This window comes from Schistocerca gregaria, chromosome 1, assembly GCF_023897955.1.
Source record: "Schistocerca gregaria isolate iqSchGreg1 chromosome 1, iqSchGreg1.2, whole genome shotgun sequence".
NCBI lineage: Eukaryota > Metazoa > Arthropoda > Insecta > Orthoptera > Acrididae > Schistocerca > Schistocerca gregaria.
This window is the reverse complement of record NC_064920.1, coordinates 359212315-359237436: the sequence shown is the minus strand read 5'-3', so window position 1 is coordinate 359237436 and position 25122 is coordinate 359212315. Positions and strand designations below refer to the sequence as shown.

The 25122-nt window shown below is 39.1% G+C and overlaps 1 protein-coding gene across 5 annotated transcripts in view; it reads left to right on the top strand.

Moving 5' to 3' along the window:
• LOC126345965 (PAS domain-containing serine/threonine-protein kinase) overlaps window positions 1–25122 on the top strand; it is a 212289-nt gene that overhangs the window by 179945 nt on the left and 7222 nt on the right. For all 5 annotated transcript variants that reach the window (XM_050002149.1, XM_050002147.1, XM_050002148.1 and 2 more), the window contains 2 exons: window positions 5849–5986; window positions 6243–6473. In XM_050002149.1, coding sequence (XP_049858106.1) covers window positions 5849–5986; window positions 6243–6473 — 369 coding nt within the window. The remainder of the gene's footprint in view (window positions 1–5848; window positions 5987–6242; window positions 6474–25122) is intronic.

Sequence of the window (25122 nt, the reverse complement as noted above, 5' to 3'; positions counted from 1 at the left end):
GTCCCGTCGAGAGTCTTCATGCTGAAGCTGGTGAATTGCCACTCACCTACAGGCGCGATATGCTGCTTAGTCATTACGCCTGTCGGCTTCTGTCAATGCCCGACCACCCATCGTATCGTTCCTTTTTTGACGACTCTCTTGACCATCAATATGGGTTGTATGTCTCTGCCCTGCTACCCCCTGGAGTTCGCTTTTGTCGTCTCCTTCAACACCTTGATTTTTCGCTCCCTGCAACCTTTAGAGTGGGCGAGAGCCACACGCCACCTTGGCTCCAGGCTCAGGTTCGCGTTCACCTTGACCTCCGCTCGCTCCCAAAGGAGGTTACCCCCGGTTCAGTATACCACTCCTGTTTTGTCGAACTTCGTTCGAAGTTAATTAATATGACCTTCATTTATACGGATGGCTCTAAGACCAATGACGGGGTCGGGTGTTCTTTTATTGTCGGTGCACAGAGTTTCAAATACTAGCTACATGGCCATTGTTCGGTCTTCACAGCTGAGCTCTTTGCCCTCTATCAGGCTGTTCTTTACGTCTGCCCCCACCGACATTCTGCTTATGTCATCTGCTCCGATTCTCTGAGTGCCATCCAGAGCCTCAGTGATCCGTATCCGGTTCACCCTTTCGTGCACCGGATCCAACGCTCTCTTCAGCAGCTGGTGGACGACAGGTCTCCAGTTAGCTTTATGTGGGTTCCTGGCCATGTCGGTATCCCTGGGAACGAAGCTGCTGATGCCGCGGCCAAGGCTGCGGTCCTCCAGCCTTGGACGGCTTCTTGTTGTGTCTCTTCATCAGATTGTAGCACGATCATTTGTCGGCGCATTTTATCGCTGTGGCATGCCGATTGGGCTGCACTTAGGGACAACAAGCTTCGGGCCTTGAAACCTCTTCCCGTAGCTTGGACGTCCTCCTCACGTCCTTCTCGGCGGGAGGAGGTCGTTATGGCCCGGCTACGAATTGGACACTGCCAGTTCAGCCATCGCCATCTGCTGACGGCAGCGCCGGTTCCGTTCTGTCCATGTGGGCAATTGCTGACGGTCCGCCACATTTTAACGTCCTGTCCGGATTTTACTACGCTGTGTCTTGATCTTGGCCTGCCATGTACTCTGGATGCCTTTTTAGCGGATGACCCAGGAGCTGCTGCTCGCGTTCTTCGTTTTATCAACTTGACACACCTGTCTAAGGACGTTTGATTATGCTGTAGTTTTTTAGTCCTATGTCTGTTAATACGTCTTTTATAGTGTTGTTCCTTTTAGTTGCTGTTTTAACCTTGTGCCTCGCGGTACATTCCTAAATTAGTCAGGGCGCTAATTACCATTGTAGTTGTGCGCCCTAAAACCCGTTGATGTGTCATGGTTATTGTTAATTGTTGTTGTAAGTTATTGAATGCTATCTTTCGAAATGTCTCCCAAATGAAAGTGAAACGAAAGTGAGCACAAGAGGAAGAGAATCAAGGAGGCTAGAGTTAAAGGGTTGCCATATAATGACTACAGTGGGAAAGCAGTTCCTGGAAAATCTATTGGTACTGTTTGCAGGTAATGTATCAGTACTGACATTTACCCATTCTACAAGTTCAGTTAATACAAATTCCATAGAATGTGCTACATGCTTTGTGGTTACTTGACAAGTTCCAGATGCCGAATGAAATGTTTCTAACTTATCAGTGAGGATGATCGCTTCGAGGTACTTGCAAACTTTTTAAACATGGAAAAAAAAGTCAGGATATTTATCTACAAGTGTTAATTGTGGCAGGCGACATCACAAAAAGGAGGCCAAGAAAAGTTGTCAGTGACATCAATAGCATCAAGAAACAACATTCCTTTATTTACTATGCCCTTGTCAGTGGTAGAAGAGTTCGTGTCTGCAAATGTGCTTATCTCAGTCTTCCTCCTGTATCACAGGAACTTTTTTTGTGTTTGCCAGTTGTTAATGGACAAATTCCTAAGGGCACGTGTGAAACAAATCTAAGTATAAACAAAATTTCAGAAAATGTAATAAATTTTATAGATACCCGCATCACACCTTTCCCACTCAAAGTAACGCATTATGCTGGGAAGCAAATGAAATACCTAAATGCATGCCTCAATATGAAAATTATGCATGAAATGTTCCTTAAGAAGTATCCAAAAGTAAATGTGAAGTACGATTTTTATAGGAAACATTTTCGTGAAAATTACAATTTTGCTTTCAGTTGTCTTCAAATTGATGTATGTGGCAAATGTGAGGGACTTCAGGCTAAGTTAAAAAGTCACATATCTCTGACAGTAGTAAAACAGCTGCATAACTTGAGTTGGATATTCACAAGCAGCGCAGCAGGACATTTTATAAATTCAGTCAAATAAGAATGTATGGTCATGGATGACATTGTTGGACTAGCTTTCGACTACATGCAAAACTTGCCTCTGCCAGACATCGCAGTGCAGGAAACCTTCTATTTACACCGTAGTAAAGATATGCATTGCATTGACAGACACTGACAAATTAAAAAAATCTCCCACCGATTTCCCCGAAAGAGGTCACCCGTTTTGCTAGTGACTGTGCGTTTGGAACACTGAAGAGACAAAAATGGAAATGTACTGAGTTTACAACTCCACAAAGAGTATGAGGAAATTGTAGCAAACAGTATTCCTGAAGTTACAGTTGTTATGGTGGAAAGTGAAGATACAATGGACTTTGACACATGGTAGCCTCATTATACCAAAAAAGGGGGGGGGGGAGGTTCAGTCTAGGGAAACAGCACATCCCAACACATCCCAAGGTGCCTCATCAAGAAAAACAAAAGTTTTCTGTGGCAATATTCAAAGAATTTCATAATGAAGCAATAAAACTGATGGTCATGACTGCTTACTCTTCCATAAACAGCTGTGTCAGTCACTCCTTGAATCTTGCAAAAACTAAATTTGGTTTGTTTCAAATTGGGTTGCAAAGGCTACATGACAGAAGGAACTATTCATAACTTTGAATTCTATGAAGTTGTTATTTTCGTGTTCAGTTGAAGGTAATTTTCCATTAGTTAATCAATAAACTTGAGTTTTAGACTGGAAATGTGTAATTTTGAATGTGTAATACTCACAAAAAGTGCTAAATTCCCTTGTTGACAGGAGAAAGGAAATATGTTGTAAATGTATAGTTTTTTTTCCTTTTTTTCCCAGAAGATACTTTTTTGAATACATGAAAATTATTTTCATTCACAGTATGTATGATTAGTGTGCAACAAATGTGGAAAATTTCAATACAATCTCTCATATAGTTTCACAACAAGACAGTTTCTTGTCTCTCCTTAAAAGTAAGAAAAAGTGACATAGTTCCTTTCTCCACCGAGCCATTCTATTATACCACCACATTCTCAGACCAATTCAGTTATCAAGAGAGAAATGAAGGCACTCAGACTCTGAAAACAGGGTTGTGCACAAGGCTTGATTGGGATATTCTTGAATTTTATTCTGTATCTTGAAGGACATGCTTAACTAGATTCTTCAGTGATATTCTAGATGGTGGGAATAGCTATCCAGAATTAAAGGTCACTCAAACTAGAGCAATACTCAATCCTGAAAAACCAGTAGATGATGCAACAATGTAGGAAAAATATAGATTAGCACTTACCTGTAAAGGTGAAATGTTAAGTTGCGGACAGGCACAATTAAGACACTTATACAAAGCTTGCGGCCATGGCCTTCATCAGAAAAAGAGTTATGCACGCCAAACGTATACACAAGCAATCCTGTAAGCATTCTAGTCTCTGTAGACGCTGCCAGAGAGCATTCCTCTCCCCACCTGTACACTACTATCACTTCCCTACTCTGCCCCCCTCCAGATTGCTGCTCCCATCCCATGTGATACTTGCACTCTGCTGTGAGCTGCTGGAGTTGGTCATGTGTGCATTAGATGTGATTGCTTGTGTGTATGAATGGTGTGTGTTTCTCTTTTTCTGAAGAAGGCTGTGGCTGAAAGCTTCATGTAGGTGTCTTTTAATTGTGCTTGTCTGCAACTTAACATATCGTCTTTACAGTAAGTAGCTATCTATCTTTTCCTATGTTGTTGACATGCCTGCTTAGAGTTGTCATTGTTCAACAGATGATACCTTAAGATATGGATTCCTGACTTTACTCAGCGTCTTTTTCAAACTTCTGGAACACTTAAATACGTGATTTATTTCCAATATTCATCACAGTTGTAGTAAGTCATCTCTTTGTGGCAACTAGTTCCTCACCATCACGTCCATTTTCAAATCATCCAAAAGTAGTCACCACAAACAGAGGACTGTTACTGGAACTGTGACAGGTACTGGAAAAAAAAAAAAAAAAAAATTCACTCAGGTTGCCGGTTCTGTCCTCCATTTTATTGGAACTTAATAAACTTAAATACATATCAGAGTGCAGGGAATAATAAGCAGAGAAGCACTAACATACTGAGGTCTACTGTACAGGTACTAGAATCAACATCTTACATAGCCATGATTGTGAAAGAAACATAATGTTGTTTTAGTTTTATTGACCTATGTACCATATGACACTTTATAGTTGTATGGAAATTGTGGTTCAGGTCAAAAGGAGTATAGGATGCGAGAAGAAAACTGACCGTATGTCAGTTACTGCTTATTGTTCGTTTATTGTCAGGATTGAGTGCAGCACAGACAAATCATTCACAGTAAAGAATGATTTACCTGAAGCAGGTTCTGTATTGGGTCAAATACTCTTCAGTTTCTGTACCAGTGACTCCTGACACCATTATTGACAAAGTGTGGTATGTTGCTGACCTAACATTAACATTCAAACTAACACACTAGGAGGAGAGGGAAACACCCTCTTCCAAGGACCATTCCACTGAATTTATATTGCAAGAAGTTGAGCTCTCAAGTCAGAAGTAAGCACATTCCACTTGAACAATAGAATAGCAAGGTAGAAGCTCATTTACTGACTTACAAAATGTGTTGGGAAGTACCAGCAAGAAACCTGAGACATAAAACTATGCCATGAAGAAATTAGCTAGCACATTTGTGGCCAAGCGATGCAGTTACTCTGTGTACTACATGTCTTATCTTAGTAGACTCAGTTGCTGAATATTGTGCCTCAGTTGAACAATTGCCACTCTACTAACAACATGAGCTTCCAGCTTCACGAATGCATGAGAAATACTGCAGAAAGAATGAATCTGTTCGTGTGTTGTGGATGAACACTATCAGTAACACTGCACATCCACACTTTGGGTGGCAGCAAGCAACAATATCAGAATTGAAGAAGTTAAATCGCTCTAGCCATTCACAAAACCACTCAGCCTTTTAGATCCTAAACAACATTCCTCCAAACTGATTAGTGCCCAATATTGAGCTCTTCCACAATATCACTCAGTTAAATAACAAAGTTTCAATTTGAAATGAAATGTACAGACTAGACTCAGCTAAGGAAAGGCTATGCTAAGTGCCATGTCTGAAGTTATAAAGAGAATTTGTAGTTTTCATTAGTGACTGCAGTTCAAGAACACTAGGGTGCATGGTCAAAGATTGTCCTCTGCAGAAATATACTGGAATGCTCCAAGACTTCCAAAACTGTTCCTTTAGCGCTCAACAGGCTGCAGATGCTGGTTGTAGATCTATGTTTCTATAGTTCATAGTGTGGTTTTATTTCTTTAATTGCTTTTATTCTGCCAAACAAAACTAAAGTAGCGTCAAACTGGAAAAAATAAGACTTTATGTGAAATCAGTATCTTGCATAGCACAGAACTTCAGCATCAGTGAAAAAATATTTAGTTTACTACAAATCTTTATTATTTTCAGTACAGGTACTTTATATATCTTTAAGATTTACATAAATGATGAAATTTTCAGTGTATTTTAATAGTAAACCTGTTATAGAGCTTATGGAGCTTCTCCACTGGATGCTGGAAAAGAATCCAAGAGAACGTTGTACTGTGAAACAGCTTGTAGAACATCCTTGGATCAGTAAGGAAGTTGACATGACAGGATACAATTTTCAAGACATTGTCTCTTGCTGTAAGTTCATTAAGTTTTGTGTATGGGGTCTGTTCATTAAGCTCACTTATTATTATTATTATTATTATTATTATTACTACTACTACTACTACTACTACTACTACTACTACTACTACTTAGTGATATTTGTTACTTTGTTGTTGTCCCCTCTCATTTTATTAATTCTCCATCTATACTATAAGATGCAGGGTTGCGATATTTTTACATTGCTTGTGATAATGAAAAGCATTTTAACTTGTGTGTTTTCTTCCAACAGATCCTCAAGAAGCACATCCTCCTGTCTATTATTCAGAATACAGATGTGATTCCGCAAATGATTCATTGTCAAATAGGTTTCCAGTTACAGAATCATCATCTGCATTGTTGTCCAATCATGAAGATGATTCCAATGCTGATGATAGAACAGTTGGAAGCTCAAACTCACTTGGTAGCCTGACAACTGTTGAAAATTTTGGAACTGAAGAGGATGTTATTACTTCAGTGACAGGTATGTTATTAATACACAGTAGAAAATGAAATCTTAAGCAGAGATGTGTGAAGAGGAAATAAACACTCTCTCAAATTAATTTCAGTACAAGAGATAGCAAGCTTCTGTCAGCCCATCATCAATACTATTTAAAGGTAGTGTAAGCATTTGACACACAAATGCACTGTGCAGTACTTCATGTGTCTTAGCTAGCTCTTGATTATTGCAATAATGGTAAGATAACAACAATACAATGGCTCCTTGCCATTGGCGATATCCATAAGTATGAGTGAAGTCAAGATGTGCTCAGCTGAGGTGTTGTGATAAGCATAACTGGCACAAGGTGGGACAGGCAGATGGCCTCATGACGTTGCAGTATTTGGTGGCTGTCTACTCAGAAGCGTTAGTGGGAGAGGGTGATTGTACGACCATGCAATGACAGGAAGCATATGAGGTGCTGCACGAGACTTGCATCTTGTAGTCAATGAAAGTGGAAAGGATTCAACTACTGATCAGTTCACATCATGGTTAAACAAACCAAGAATATTGTACACTATTGTTAATTGGTATACTTGCTGTAGGATCGATATCAGAAGTCTCAGGATAGAACAGATGGGAGGGATTCACGATAGTAAATGAATGGGTTAGAGCAGCTTGTGTTTATCGCTCGCAGACCTGTGGTGGCTACAGTATGGTGCCATCTGATGAATTCGTGTGTTCACATAAGAGATGTCATGGTGTGCCACTGGGCATTCTGGTCAGTGTCTTTCAACAAGGAACTGCCCCATTAGCGAAACAATTTTTACAAATTATGATGATCACCACCATACATTTGATTTCTTCTACTAAAAGTTGAGATTTTACACGCATACAAAATTTTTCCCCCATTTATAATGGAGATGGAAAACATTGCACATGACAGTGCAGAACACCAAACACTGACACACTGCTTCCTGTACCCACTTATTATGAATTAAATTATCTCCACAACTTAAAAAATTGGTCCCCACGAAGGGTGGACCAGTCGTACTGAATTTTTATGAATAGGGGTGTCCAGTATTCTTTGAGGTACATTTTGGATAATATAGTGTATGTTACAACCATACCTCTGCCCCCTATACCATTGAGACGCATTTCACAAATTTAATTTTTTTGAAATACCAAGAGGTGGTCATAATTCATGAGGCAGCTTCGACCCCAAATGCCACGTGGATAAATGGAATAAAAAAAATAAGGAACACTGACTAACATATGACAATGATCACACGAAACAAGAGGTCGCATCCCTGAGAGGAAACACAGCTGTCAGGGTGTAGCAAAATTGTATAGTAAAGGCATATAGGTACAAACTAAGTGCACATAACACGCAGCCAACCAATGGAAAGGTTCCGACAATCTTGTGGAGTGTTAGGCTTAACTCCAACTCAGTTACATTCCCCCTGCTCTCTTTGGGTGGGGGGGGAGTGCAAACTATATCCTGTAGTGGCATGATTATGACAACAATATACCACTTACTTTACTCTTTATATGAGTTTTCTTCACATAAATCACAGTGAGATCATTTTGGCATATTGCCATTGTCAGGTGTTCCATAAATACGTTATTAGGTGATAGTCTTGATATTGTAAACTGTACCCTGTGATCATAAATGTATTATTCATTCAATTGGTGCTTTTTCCCTTGTGTGTTACTGATTCTGCCATATACTATCTATATCGGAAATCGTATTTAGACTTGGACATTAGTTTTAGAGGTACTGCTATATATGATTTTTAGATATAGATTGATCAGTTTCTGTGCAGTATTTCCCTTGTGACAATCACCTATTAAGTATTTGCAGAACACCTGACACTGGCTATATGCTGAAATGAGCTCATTGTGATTTACGGAATAAAACTGATACGAAGAGCAGTATATTGTTACTGCAGTCATATCATTACAATAAGGAATGCACCGTAGGAGCAACCACAATGAAGGGGTATCTGTTGAGAGGCCAGACAAACGTGTGGTTCCTGAAGAGGGGCAGCAGCCTTTTCAGGGGCAACAGTCTGGATGATTGACTGATCTGGCCTTGTAACACTAACCAAAATTGCCTTGCTGTGCTGGTACTGTGAACGGCTGAAAGCAAGAGGAGACTACAGCTGTAATTTTTCCTGAGGGCATGCAGCTTTATTGTGTGCTTAAATAATGATGGCGTCCTCTTGGGTAAAATATTCCGGAGGTAACATTGTCCCCCATTCGGATCTCCGGGTGGGTACTACTCAAGAGGATGTCGTTATCAGGAGAAAGAAAACTGGCATTCTACAGATCGGAGCGTGGAATGTCAGATCCCTTAATCGGGCAGGTAGGTTAGAAAATTTAAAAAGGGAAATGGATAGGTTAAAGTTAGATATAGTGGGAATTAGTGAAGTTCGGTGGCAGGAGGAACAAGACTTTTGGTCAGGTGAATACAGGGTTATAAATACAAAATCAAATAGGTGTAATGCAGGAGTAGGTTTAATAATGAATAAAAAAATAGAACTGCGGGTAAGCTACTGCAAACAGCATAGTGAACGCATTATTGTGGCCAAGATAGACACAAAGCCCACACCTACTACAGTAGCACAGGTTTATATGCCAACTAGCTCTGCAGATGATGAAGAAACTGAGGAAATGTATGATGAGATAAAAGAAATTGTTCAGGTAGTGAAGGGAGTCGAAAATTTAACAGTCATGGGTGACTGGAATTCGTCAGTAGGAAAAGGGAGAGAAGGAAACATAGTAGGTGAATATGGATTGGAGGGAAGAAATGAAAGAGGAAGCCGTCTGGTAGAATTTTTCACAGAGCATAATTTAATCGTAGCTAATACTTGGTTCAAGAATCATAAAAGAAGGTTGTATACATGGAAGAATCCTGGAGATACTGACAGGTTTCAGATAGATTATATAATGGTAAGACAGAGATTTAGGAAACAGGTTTTAAATTGTAAGGCATTTCCAGGAGCAGATGTGGACTCTGACAACAATCTATTGGTTATGAACTGTAGATTAAAACTGAAGAAAATGCAAAAAGGTGGAAATTTAAGGAGATGGGACCTGGATAAACTGAAAGAACCAGAGGTTGTACAGAGTTTCAGGGAGAGCATAAGGGAACAATTGACAGGAATGGGGGAAAGAAATACAGTAGAAGAAGAATGAGTAGCTTTGAGGGATGAAGTAGTGAAGGCAGCAGAGGATCAAGCAGATAAAAAGACAAGGGCTAGTAGAAATCCTTGGGTAACAGAAGAAATATTGAATTTAATTGATGAAAGGAGAAAATGTAAAAATGCAGTAAATGAAGCAGGCAAACAGGAATACAGACGTCTCAAAAATGAGATTGACGGGAAGTGCAAAATGGCTAAGCAGGGATGGCTAGAGGACAAATATAAGGATGTATAGGGTTATCTCACTGGGGTAAGATAGATACTGCCTACAGGAAAATTAAAGAGACCTTTGCAGAGAAGAGAACCACTTGTATGAATATCAAGAGCTCAGATGGAAACCCAGTTCTAAGCAAAGAAGAGAATGCAGAAAGGTAGAGGGAGTATATAGAGGGCATATACAAGGCAATATACTTCAGGTCAATATTATGGAAATGGAAGAGGATGTAGATGAAGATGCAATGGGAGATATGATACTGCGTGAAGAGTTTGACAGAGCACTGAAAGATCTCTGTTGAAACAATGCCCCGGGAGTAGACAACATTCCATTACAACTACTGACGGCCTTGGGAGAGCCAGTCCTGACAAAGCTACCATCTGGTAAGCAAAATGTATGAGACAAGCGAAAGTCTCTCAAGACTTCAAGAAGAATATAATACTTCCAATCCCAAAGAAAGCAGGTGTTGACATATGTGAAAATTACCGAACTATCAGTTTAATAAGTCACAGCTGCAAAATACTAACACAAATTCTTTACAGGCGAATGGAAAAACTGGTAGTAGCCAACCTCGGGGAAGATCAGTTTGGATTCCGTAGAAATGCTGGAACACGTGAGGCAATACTGACCTTACGACTTATCTTAGAAGAAAGATTAAGGAAAGGCAAACCTGCGTTTCTAGCATTTGTAGACTTAGAGAAAGCTTTTGACAATGTTGACTGGAATACTCTCTTTCAAATTCTAAAGGTGGCAGGGATAAAATACAGGGAGCAAAAGGCTATTTACAATTTGTACAGAAACCAGAAGGCAGCTATAAGAGTTGAGGGGCATGAAAGGGAAGCAGTGGTTGAGAAGGGAGTGAGACAGGATTGTAGCCTTTCCCTGATGTTATTCAGTCATTGAACAAGCAGTAAAGGAAACAAAAGAAAAATTCGTAGTAAATATTAAAATCCATGGAGAAGAAATAAAAAGTTTGAGGTTTGCCGATGACATTGTAATTCTGTCAGAGACAGCAAAGCAGTTGAACGGAATGGACAGTGTCTTAAGACGAGGATATAAGATTAAGATATACAAAAGCAAAATGAGGATAATGGAATGTAGGCGACAGGGTGATGCTGAGGGAATTAGATTAGGAAATGAGACACTTAAAGTAGTAAAGGGGTTTTGCTATTTGGGGAGCAAAATAACTGATAATGGTCGAAGTAGAGAGGATATGAAATGTAGACTGGCAATGGCATGGAAAACATTTCTAAAGAAGAGAAATTTGTTAACATAGGGTATAAATTTAAGTGTCAGGAAGTCATTTCTGAAAGTATTTGTATGGAGTGTAGCCATGTATGGAAGTGAAACATGGACGATAAATAGTTTGGACAAGAAGAGAATAGAATCTTTTGAAATGTGGTGCTACAGAAGAATGCTGAAGTTTAGATGGGTAGACCACATAACTAATGAGAAGGTACTGAACAGAAATGGTGAGAAGAGGAGTTTGTGGCACAACTTGACAAGAAGAAGCGACCGGTTAGTAGGACATGTTCTGAGGCATCAAGAGATCACAGATTTAGCATTCGAGGGCAGTGTGGAGGATAAAAATCATATAGGCAGACCAAGAGATGAATACACTAAGCAGATACAGAAGGATGTAGTTTGCAGTAGGTACTGGGAGATGAAGAAGCTTACACAGGATAAAATAGCATGGAGAACTGTGTCAAACCAGTCTCTGGACTGAAGACCACGACAACAACAACAACAACAACAACATTACATTATGTTCCCTTATGCACAGCCTGAGAGTGAACATTGTACTTCAAACAAACAAAAACCTGGAATGATCAAATTTAACTGAATACGTGTGTGAAAAAATGGGCTAACCCGAGTTCTTAAAAAAAGGAGAAAAGGTTTTTTTGTAAATGAGGCTGCAGAAATTAACTGGTTATTTTATTCATAATTTTTAAACAGAAATTCACACATAAACAACCAGTTAATGTTTCTGATGAGTCATATGATTTATAATGCAACTTAACTTGAGAAATAACAACTTGTACATAATCAAACATCCACAATCAGAAATTCCCAGTAAATCAAGTGACAGTAGTCATTAATGCTGTATAATAAGTTTAATGTATTTTAAATGAATTTATTCTAAAAAACAAAAAAACAAAAAACAGTTATTAATTAACAATTATCAGTGTTATCAAACAATGCACTGTCATTATCAGAATACATGCGTTAGATTTAACACAGATTAGGTTGTTCTTCAGAAACGATTTTTGCAGGGGTGCCTAAAACCTCTTTTATGACTTATTTATTCTACCTTCCATCAGATGGCATTAGTATACACTTCATCCAACTTGCACAGACCAGTGTTTAAAACAACTCTTCTCTCATTGTTGAGGCAGCATTAATCTGTGTGCATGAGAAAACTTGGTTTGCTGAAAATGGATAATCTGTAAGACCTTGTAGTTAATGAGTAAGTCTAACTTCTCAGTGCACATATGCATTACAGAAATAACTCTTCACGTGCACTCAGAATGTCATATTAATGCAGTAAAGGATAATATGGTATTCGCATGTGAGATACAACCTCAGTGACTCTCTCTTCAAGCACTTACTTCTTGGAGAACATTATCTTTATGCATACAAAAGTCAGATAAATCGTTTTCTGCCTTTCTGCCTTCCATTTATTCAAGGCAAGCCTATAAAATATGGGATCCAGCTCTGGTGTGCAGGGCCAAGTAATGGGTATTTGACATGTCTCGAACCATCCCAGTGGCTGGTACCGTGTCGGAAAAATATGCAGACAGTGCCTTGATTGTGAAATAGTCATTACATGTCTACCAGTTGAAAGTGCTACTTTGTAGATTGTATTTATTTACTTCATTTCATCTTCAGTGCGACTTTTTGGATGTAGGAAATACTCAAGCAAAGGGTACAATAAGAGCCAACAGAATTGGTTAAGGTCATAATGTACAGATGGGGGGGAGGCGGCGCAGTGATGCATTAGACTTCAGATCTGACAGTTCAGCCAATATATTAGTGGCTCCAGGGAATAACATCACAATCATGACAGTGGCAGCAAAGTCTAATGCCATCAATGCAACTCATCCAGTAATACGTCGGCGGTAAAGATGGACAGCAATTCAACAACAGGGAGTCATTTACCACTACAAGTTTATGGCTGGAATTGATAGAGCTGACCAAAATATCTCGCTCTCTATAGCTGTTGTTACAGCTTGCCGTGCAGATTTGCCACTAGATGTAGTTCGAGGAAGAAGAAGCAACTTCACTGTTACCAATCTCAGAAAAAAATCCAAAAGACAGTATAGTGTACCACTTCATGTACCCAGTTTCATACTGTTCCATACAAAATAGTAAGACTGCATTGATTTGATGCTTAAAATGTGACACTTGTGTTGAGTGTGTGTCTATATATATATATATATATATATATATATATATATATATATATATATATATATATATATATATATAGAGAGAGAGAGAGAGAGAGAGAGAGAGAGAGAGCCGAAGTCCTTCCAGTAGGCTGGGATATTTTTCAAAATCCATGCAAGTAAAAAATGTAAAACTGTTATGTAGGTATAATTTTTTACTGTAATTGATTGATTTAAGTTTTCATTCAAACGGGGGAAAAAATTGAGCTGCACCTGGGTTAAGGCTCCTAAAATACTCATGGTGCACTGGTGGAATATGATTTAATAATTCCTCTAAATCTTTTATCTTGTCACATTCTAAAAGTCTTGGACCATCATATTTGAGGAAAAATTTCAAACTAGCAATAACCATAACACAGTTATTAGGCTTGGAATATTTTCTGTCAGTTTCAGATTTTCACTGACTGTACTAGTCTGATTAACATGATAGTTCAGTTTGCTTCTAGTTCATTCTTTTTGTGACCATTTGTCTCAGATGAAATGTGTAACATAATCAAACACAGAAATGTACCTCAGGACTTTCTTTTGTTTTCTTGAGTCACATGATATGGGCATCCACTGATTACACCAAAAATTGCTATAAAAGCCTTCTTCACTGACAATAATCTTATAGACATTGGTTGTCTGCCACCTATTCCTCCCTTGATCATCAGTATACTTCATCTTAACAAGATTCATATTCACACATCCAGTTATACATGGATTTTGAAGATTGTGGTTACTTAGATTCCGGAAGTCAAGAAAAAACTTCTCATTTGTGTCTGCAGTTACAGTGTCAAAGCATGTTCTCACTCGAGCAAAATCTAAACCTTGTGATTTTCGCATTTTTACTACACCCTTAGCATTGTTGTACTCTTTACCATTGTTTTGCTCCTCCTCCTCACCTTCTTTGTGTCCATTATGTAGATTATGCTTCCTCTTTTGATAATTTTCACACTTTCTTCAGTGCTTTCCATTTTTGACACCCACCATGTTTACTATTTGTATACTGTACTGAATATGTCAACTGAAACTTCAAATGCTCTAAAACATGGTTCATAAACTTATTTGATTAAAAGCCTTATATTTCATGCTCACACTTTCATTAATCCCAGTATAATCTACCTCTGCCATCAAAGATTTTCAAATTCTGTTAATTAACTTTCGTCAGTTTATCATTTGGCACAGTCTTGACTATCCTACAACTCAGATGTTGAGCCTGTTTTTGCCATCACGGAAATCATATCTAGAGACATCTAGAGACACCGTGCTATTCGTCCACGAGACTCAGAGGGCCTTAGACACGGGTTCACAGGTAGATGCCGTGTTTGTTGACTTCTGCAAGGCATTCGATACAGTTCCCCACAGTCGTTTAATGAACAAAGTAAGAGCATACGGACTATCAGATCAATTGTGTGACTGGATTGAAGAGTATCTAGATAACAGAACGCAGCATGTTATTCTCAATGGAGAGAAGTCTTCTGAAGTAAGAGTGATTTCAGGTGTGCCGCAGGGGAGTGTCATAGGACCGTTGCTATTCACAATATACATAAATGACCTGGTGGATGACATCGGAAGTTCACTGAGGCTTTTTGCAGATGATGGTGTGGTGTACTGAGAGGTTGCAACAATGGAAAATTGTACTGAAATGCAGGAGGATCTGCAGCGAATTGACGCATGGTGCACGGAATGGCAATTGAATCTCAATTTAGACAAGTGTAGTGTGATGCGAATACATAGAAAGATAGGTCTCTTATCATTTAGCTACAAAATAGCAGGTCAGCAACTGGAAGCAGTTAATTCCATAAATTATCTAGGAGTACGCATTAGGAGTGATTTAAAATGGAATGATCATATAAAGTTGATCGTCGGTAAAGCAGATGCCAGACTGAGATTCATTGGAAGAATCCTAAGGAAATGCAATCCAACAACAAAGGAAGTAGGTTACAGTCCGCTTGTTCGCCCACTGCTTGAATACTGCTCAGCAGTGTGGGATCCGCACCAGATAGGGTTGATAGAAGAGATAGAGAAGATCCAACGGAGAGCAGCGCGCTTCGTTACAGGATCATTTAGTAATCGCGAAAGCGTTACGGAGATGATAGATAAACTCCAGTGGAAGACTCTGCAGGAGAGACGCTCAGTAGCTCAGTACGGGCTTTTGTTAAAGCTCCGAGAACATACCTTCACCGAAGAGTCAAGCAGTATATTGCTCCCTCCTACGTATATCTCACGAAGAGACCATGAGGATAAAATCAGAGAGATTAGAGCCCACACAGAAGCATACCGACAATCCTTCTTTCCACGTACAATACGAGACTTGAATAGAAGGGAGAACCGATAGAGGTACTCAGGGTACCCCCCGCCACACACCGTCAGGTGGCTTGCGGAGTATGGATGTAGATGTAGAAGGAATTGTGTGGGCTGTATTACATCCTAATGTGATAGATCGGGGTTAGACCAATGTAAAATTTGATAGTTTCTATACCCAGCAACAAATGACAGCACATTTAATTTATTTATTTATGTATTTTTATTTGTTGTTGTTGTTGTTGTTGTTGTTGTTGTTGGATGTTAAGCTTGGTTTTACTGCTTAGGTCTCACATGTAGGTGCACATCACTAAGAAACAGAGTCCCCCATATGAACAGTTCATGCACAACATGGAGGTCGGACATGTGCCTCAGGTGACAGTTTTGGCATCTGGGCATGTCAGCTCGGGCAGGCAGTGGTGGTGGTGCTCACTGCCCACATGGCACCTGCCCATTCTAGTGGATGGGGAAATGTTACACACAGCCTCACCTCCCTGTTATCTGCAGGTGCTCTTTGTTTGTGTGTCATTAAATGCCTGCATGGCTGACACGCCATGGTGTACTGCATATAGAGATAAAATTACAAGAGATAAAAGTGGTAGAGAGCAGTGATTATTGGTACCTTGATAAAGGAAAAACCAAACCTTAATAATGGTGGACACAGAGCAAATGTACATAGAAGTGAAGTGCTTCCGGGAGCATACCACAAGAGTGCAGGATATGGCTAGACCAAGTTATTGACAGAAAAACACTGAGATTTCATCCAGACATTTAGAGAGGACTGTGTGATCAGTCTCGTGATAGTAAGTGTAACGGTGTCTGGAACACAGACATATCTGGGTCATGATGAGGCTGAGGATTCTCTTGTTTCAATAAGCCTTTGCAGAATTTTGCTTGGGTTGCATTGTTTCTGTGGTTACAACAGGCAGGGGCAGCATTGCTTTTCCATAATAAGATTTCAGGATTATAGAGTGGCCTGCCAGCTGTATTTCAGCCCTCACCAGGTATATCAAACGCTTAGTTTGGTGTGACCATTCATAGGATGTAGAGAACTTCATTGTCTTCCCCTTCATAATCAAAAGATTTCGCAACAGATGACATGGGGACATCATTGCTCCTTTATCGCCTCTTTGAACCTGCTTTGACATAATAAAGTAATTATTCTGCTTCACCTTTATACAAAGCAATTTGAAGTCAGTGAGCTGAACTTTTCCCTTCACCCAAACCAATGCCCAGCAGCAGTTTATCTAATTAAAAGGGGGAGCATATGGGATGTCCAGGCACTACCTCACAATATGTATGCATGTATAATTGATTCATGAATTCTACTGCTATAAGCGGACAAGGCATGTGGCAGATAATGGTCCCAGTCGTCATATGTCTTTTTCATTTAATAACATAACATTTGGACAATGGTTTTATGAGCACATTCAACACAGCCATTGACCTTAGGGTGTAAAGGGATGGTTCTCCATTTCTTACTTCTTAAAAGTTTGCACAGCAAGCCGACATAAACTTTGTTCCTTGGCCTTGGCCACAATTTCATAATATCCATGGCTGCAATTCTGGATGGCCTAGGTACTCCTCTTAAGGTTTGCAGCAGACCCTCGGCTGCATTTGCTCTGCATTTTGTGCGCGTGGAAGGTGTGCTTATGTATTTTTTCATGTTTTACTATGGGAGCCTTAATGCTACATTTCATTGAACAATGTTATGGTGCTGAAGTGCTGCCTTAGGAGTCAGTAATCAATTTGTGAGGGGAGTTTTGCAATACAGATAATATTTGGGAAAGTTGTAACAATAAGGTTCTCTCTCTCTCTCTCTCTCTCTCTCTCTCTCTCTCTCTCTCTCTCTCTCTCTCTCTCTCTCTCTCTCATTACGTACATCAAAAATAGGTATGAGAAGAAATCAGTGAGTGAGTGTAGGTGCCTTTTAGGATCTGTCGGATGCTTATTATGTTGTCTGATGAGAATTACTTATTTTGAAATTCATGAGTGTCATCCCATGTCATGCACTTATAGACCTACTTAACAACATGCAAAGCAATAGATATTTTCAGATCTATTCTGAAAATGACAGAAGTATCATATTTAAACTATATGATGCTTCATCTCCAGGATCTGTTTGGGCTTCCTTCCTCTTCAATCTGTACACATGACTTCACCAGAAACATCTTCAAGAAAATTCATTTGTGCTGAAGGCATTTGCTTGGTGGCCCAAAGCTCCAACTTTTCTGATTCTCAAGCCTCATTTCAAGAAATGGTGCCTCCACCTAAATCCTCAGAAAACAGTTTTATCTGAATTTCACCTACACATTATTCAGCAAATTACAAGCCAGTCAGGGGCCAAGTCTTGCCGTACTGCAGTACCTTGGAATAACATTAGATACAACTTTAATTTACAAACATCATCATTCAAATGTAGCTGTTAAACTCAAAACAAAAAACAGTTCTTCAAAAACCTGCTGATACCTCATGGAGAGCTAATACTCATGTTCTAAGGTCCACAGCCTTAGTCACATCATAGTTTGTTGCGGATTACTCCTGCGCAGCCTGGATCAATAGTGTTCACACTAGACGATAGATGTACAACTCAGTCAGAGAAGGCAATACTTATGGGATATATTCAGGGTACAAACACCATTCAGCTTCCTGCTATCAACAATATCCCACCTCAGACCTAAGGAGATCAGATCATCTGGAAAAACATTCAGAGGAATCTTTAGCTACCTGTTCACTGAGATATTGCACAAGTAGAATGCCAGCGCTTGAAATCTAGAAAACCATCATGGTGCTCAGCAAAAATCCTAGTTGAGTCATCCTTCAGTGACAACCATTCATAGAAAATCCAGTGGGTATACTCATCAGTAGTCAACAAACATCTGTTTGAGAACCCTTCCATGTGTATACAAGAATTTAAGTGCCCAGAAATTAATGGAGGATCAGGAACCAGATTTGAACTGGACAAGGCAGATGATGTTATCTAGTGCACATTTGTCCACAAATTGTGTGCATGTAGATATTATATTTATTCTCATTATACAATAAATAAATAAAAAATCCAGTGGAGTGGCATACTGCTGGCAATCAGCATCCTGTCCCTGACAAGGAGAGCTTCCCAGCAGTGGTATTGACTTTTCGAAAACACCTTTAGAGTAATGTACGTTAGCATCCCAGGTAATCACACCCTGGTGCATCCTCATTTTCGAGTCATCAGCGAAATAAAAGTTCGGAATATTACATGATGCTCAATAGCTTTAAAAAAAAAAGTATTGTAATATAGACAGGTTGTGTAGCATGGATTGGGTAAGGGTCTTGTATGCAGAAGATTTCATCAAGTGCTGTATATTTTTTAATTTTTAAATCTTTAGCAAAATTATTTTAATTATTATTTTTATTCAGTAGGTTTAAATGTAATTTTTCTTTTCTCTTCCTTTCTCGCATTCTCGCATTGTATTAATCATCGTATCAGCTTTTTCATTTGCTCTTATTTTTCTTCCTATCACTTGAAATCTTTGTTCATGTGATTTTAATTAATTTTACATTTTATGATAATATCATCATTTATCATCAATGTTACTGCATTCATTATTTCTATTCCTCATTTTTCTTGAATTTCATTTTACTTATAATTCTTCATTTTGTTTATATCTTCATCTGCATTACTTTGTCCATAGTACACTAGTAATTCATGTTTAAAAGCTACAGATTTTATCTTTTGTTTTCTAACTGATAGATTGGCATTTTCAAATGTATAAACATTACAAATATATAAATATAATTAAATTCACATTCACAAAAATTCCGAGTGAAAAAAAATTATAAAAATTATAAAAAGAAAAAGAATAAATGAAAAAGTTCACATGGTGATTAAAATTATGTGACAGAGGAACAGAAATAAAAAAAATTACATTGAAACCAATTGAATGAAAATAATGTTCAAAATTATTTCAATAAAGATTTAAAAATAAAATAAAAATTAGGGCACCTGGTATATGCATATGAGGCCCTTTCTATTAAGTCACACAACTTGGCTGTACTGCACTACTTTTTAAAAGCTATTGTGTGTCCTGTGAAACTTCGAAAAAAATTTTCATCAATTACTTTAAACGAGGGTCCACTAGGGTGAGTGGCTGTCGGGCGTGATACCTGCAACCTTAACCTACATAATCATTCCAGTGGTTTCAAAAAGTTGATCCCACTGCCGGGAACCTCTCCGTGTGAGCTTCTATCAAGTCTGTGGTAAGCACCTCATATGCTTGCACTATATGGCCGTTATTATTTAACACATCTGCATTTTGATGAAGTTTCAAGGTTTATGACACATTATAGTCGTTCTCACTCAGTTTCAAAGCCCATCGCATCAGGCAACTATTTGTGTCCTTTAAATTTAATAGACACTGAAAACCTCCACGGCCAGTAACTGCTGTAAACTTCCTACCACACAAGTACCATTTAAAATGATTAACATCAAACATCAAGGCTAATAATTCCTGCTCTGTTGGGCTCTACTTAATTTGAGTTAGCGAGAGGTGTAACCAGTTAGTTTCCCTTTGCCATCCTGTTCCTGACTTGGAATGCATCCTACACCGAAATCGAATGCTAACATTGCAATTTAGATGGTTTCTCAAAATCAGGGTATATCAGCAAGAGAGAACGTGTTAAAACATCTCTGACATGCATCATAGTCTTGCATTCTGCAGTACATTCAGAAGTACTAATATTCTCACCAATTTTGTCAATGGTTTAATTATTGTAACATAATCCTTGACAAAGTAACGATAAAATAATTCACGAAGTCCAGAAAACTGTAATTCCTTCACATTAATCGATGCAGGAAAATTGTCTGCTGCTTGTGTTAATCAAATATCTGGTTTCACCCCACCCGAACTGATGATATGACCCTAGTAACTGAACCTGTGACTTGGGAAATGAACATTTCTCCAATTTTAAGTTTAAATTTGCCCCTTGTAATTGTGACAAGACACTTGTTAGCTGGGAAAATCCAATTGGATAACTTTCGACTGGGGTTTCTCAAGACAATCAGTGACTTCTACTTGGTGCAGAAGCTTGCTCCCAGTCTGCAAAAACTTTGACTAGTACTGAAAGAAAAAATTCGAGTGGACTTGAGTTTTTACATCTCTGTGGAAAATTTTGTTGTCCAGGGGATTCACAAGGAAAAAATTGCTGAATAAGAGAGATTTCCTGCCAGAGTATCCAGACATTATTGACTTGTGGTTACATTTTGCTGTAGAAATAAAACTTATTAGAGGAATATCCACAGAAATATTCTATCTGGATGAAATTTTGATAGAAAGTAATATTAATGTTGGTAAATGTTGGCAGAAGGACGTTATTGGTGTAATGAAATGGGAAACCACTCTAAAAAACTTATTACCTTAAGCTTATGATTGAGGAAGGGGTTCATCAGGGAGGCCCAACTAGAATTCTGGACTAAATCCACACAAGCTGATTACCTTGGTCAAATGAATTGTGGAGGCTTTGAAAGGTGGTTTGCAAACTGGGTTCTCCAAAAGTCTTCCTACAAAGTCAGTCATTGTGAAGGATAACACTCCATCCTATAACAGACAGGTGAACAAAACATTTACTCCAAAGTGAGGATGTTGGAATGGCTGCAAAAGAGATGTGTTGACTGTAGTGAGAGTATGAGGAAGCAGGCCCTGTTTGCTTTGATGTGAGAACATAAACTTGCTAAAAAATGGGTGTTATCAATGACATAACTAAAGTGAAAGACCACACAGTGGTCTACTGCCACCCTATACTTTGATGTGGTAGAATTGGAATGGGCAAAAGTAAGAGTGTTTAGGCAAGTGCAGCATTTCAAGGGACATATCCAAAGACAATCTGTTTAAGATTACAAGTGAATCCTTTGTCAGAAACTGCTGATGACTGAGAAGGTACTGCAGAAAGAACCGGTCTGGAGGAAAATTACTCAAGGTGTGAAAGTGTTGTTGAATTCGTGGTAGATAAAGTCTTGTTGATACTGCTAAATGGGTTAGTAGCTATGATAATGAATCATGTACAGACAAGAAATATAACGAGACTGATCTGTTTGATTTATATGTACGTACAATTCAGTGTTAAATATTTGAATATATGTTCAGAATTTTACTCATTCTCTTTTTACTGACACAGTGTAAGTTTCACTATTGTTTCTTTTTAATTTCGAATTGTCTGTGAGAACTGATACAGAATTAGTAGCAACAAGTAACAGCATTCAACACACAATTATCAATTTCGATTTTGCGAATCCTGTAAGCTTTTATTGTGCCCACGTCTGTTTTCACTTTCATAGACATGCCAAACATAGCAGTTGACAGTTGTTACAGTGCCAGGTAATAGATGAGACTGTCAACAATGCTTGGAGCACAAATTGTATGTGAACACAAGTATGCTGCAAGCAGTGCATGACATTAGTGCAGTGTGTTCCCCCTGCATGCCTCTCACTCCTCGGGAGCCTATGTGTTGGGAGTCAGCAGATGAAGCTTGATTCCTGTACTCCTTGCATCTCCTTGCATCATCCCCCCCCCCCCCTCCCCAGTCTCCATGCTTCAGCCTCTTCTAATAGTACTTCATTACTCGTGGTATCTCTTCCTAAAAACTTCATCTGCACAACTTTTGATCCTTTCTTCTCCAGCCTCAAACACATGCAACCAACATCACGGATAATGTGTAGAAAAGCTGCTATATCTTTGGAGGCTTCCCTGACAAGGAAGGGATAAAAGTTACTGTGGTCGCTATGATAGGCTGAGCATTCAATTTTCCTGTACTGTTGACAATTGTGAGCTTAACTGTGCTAACTTCTCCTTTAAGAAGAGAATTTTACTTATCGGTATATCCAGCTGCCCCCGCACAGCCTTAAGGCTCATCACTACTGTTCTATTTCTGCAAGCCCATGGTGGGTATTTTTCTACTTAGCAGGGGGAGGGGGCTTACTTAGCAGGGGGAGGGGGCTTACTTAGCAGGGGGAGGGGGCTTACTTAGCAGGGGGAGGGGGCTGAGCACTGTGGCTGACAGGACACAACAACATAAAGCATCAAATTGTTCCATTGTGCACACAAGGTCTGCAAAGAAAATATTTTGTTTTGCTGTTGGTCACTGATGTTCCCTCAGTTGTTTGCTACAGTACTTGTTACAGGAACACTTACAGTAGTCTCCTCAATATGTGGCACATGGAGAGCGGCAACAGAGGCTGGCCATAGTGGGTGGTATGCAGAGGGCAATAATGGATCTGGGCAGCTAGGGGCTGCAAGCAAGTGGCACCCTTGAGGCAGTGACGAGGCATGAGGGTGGCCATGATGTCAAACGTAGAACTCTCTAGTGCAGAAGATATGCATGCAGCAGTCAGCTCTGGATGACACTGTATCACAAAAGGAGTGCTCCTTTGTAGCTGGACAGTGGGAAGTTGGTAGGGTAGGTAACAGGGAAGACAAAGCACAGAAGTTCTGTTTCTGGACAAGGTTGGGAGGGTAATTACGTTCTGTGAAGGTGTCAGTGAGCCTCATAGCAAATTTGGAGGGGTCTGCTTGTCACTACAGCTGCAATGACCATGGGTGGGTAGGCTGTACGGAAGGCACTTCTTGGTGTGGAGTGGGTGGCACCTTTTGAACTGATATATTGTTTTTGTGTAGATCGGAACCTAGAAACATGTGCTTGTGAGTTGTTACTGTAGAATACTACTCTAGCTATTGTAACAGTTTTCAGATCCCTTATAGGAAATTTTAGCTTTTAATGAGAAATCTAGGTGCATTATTGAGCTATACGTCAGATAGCAAAAAACGTTTAGTAGTTTGTGTGGAGTATTCAGCGCAGATTTCTTAAGATTCTGACAGAAAAAATGAAATGGAATCATTATTTGGCTGTTTCCATTTCAGTGGTAAATTTCTCAACTTACATGCAGGAAGCTAGCAGAACCCTGATAGATAATATTTTTATACAGTGCTCAGACTGAAACAATGTGCACACAGTTGTTCATGTGCTGTCTGATTATGATGCACAATTAATGGAAATAAACAATGTTGCACCTTACAACTCTGAGACTTGTTCATACAGAGCAGTTGGGCTTATTAACAGAAACAGGATACTTTTTTTTAAATAATAACCTGAAAAAATAGTTTGGGATGAGGAATGTATATAAAAAAAAATGCTGATACGAAATTCAGTATACTTCGTAGTAAATTTGTGTCAATATTTGCAAGTAGGATCCCGAAAAGGGTATGCTGAATGTCCATTAAGATAACAAGTAAGACATGGATAACTAAAGGGATTAAAATTTCACATAAGAAGGAAATTTATAAAAAGTTGACACAAACTCAAGATCCAAAGTTACTTGCATTCTATAAAAAACATTCTAGTACTTTAAGGAAAGTCATTAAAATATCAAGAAATATGTAGACTGTGGCAGAGTCTAATAATGCAGGTGATAAGATTAAAACTATATGGGACATTGTGAAATGGGAGACAGGACAACCAGACTGTGTACAAGAATAAATAACAATTAAACTAAATGAAAATGTTGAGAGTTATATTTCACAACTTGCAGATGTTTTTAATGACCACATTATAAATATTTTAGCAAAAATATGTATTTGGGGGGGGGGGGGGGGGGGTGTTGTAATGGAATTTTAAACAGAATTCTGAAAAGTTGTTCTGACTTAGCAAGTGATGCATCACTGGCACAGAGAATTTGTCCAGATTAAATTATGCTATTGTTTGCTTGAATTATTCAGCACAATTTTTTGGCATTTTGTTAAATATAATTCATATTAGTTGTGTGTAAAGCCATTCTTTTTTTTAAAAATGAGTTTTTCTAAGAGTGTAAAATGATCTGTATAATCATATATCCCTCCCCCCATGAACCATGGACCTTGCCGTTGGTGGGGAGGCTTGCGTGCCTCAGCGATACAGATAGCCGTACCATAGGTTCAACCACAACGGAGGGGTATCTGTTGAGAGGCCAGACAGACGTGTGGTTCCTGAAGAGGGGCAGCAGCCTTTTCAGTAGTTGCAGGGCCAACAGTCTGGATGATTGACTGACCTGGCTTTGTAACAATAACCAAAACAGCCTTGCTGTGCTGGTACTGCGAACGGCTGAAAGCAAGGGGAAACTACGGCCGTAATTTTTCCCGAGGGCATGCAGCTTTACTGTATGATTAAATGATGATGGCGTCCTCTTGGGTAAAATATTCCGGAGGTAAAATAGTCCCCCATTCGGATCTCCGGGTGGGTACTACTCAAGAGGATGTCGTTATCAGGAGAAAGAAAACTGGCATTCTACAGATCGGAGCGTGGAATGCCAGATCCCTTAATCGGGCAGGCAGGTTAGAAAATTTAAAAAGGGAAATGGATAGGTTAAAGTTAGATATAGTGGGAATTAGTGAAGTTCGGTGGCAGGAGGAACAAGACTTTTGGTCAGGTGAATACAGGGTTATAAATACAAAATCAAATAGGTGTAATGCAGGAGTAGGTTTAATAATGAATAAAAAAATAGAACTGCGGGTAAGCTACTGCAAACAGCATAG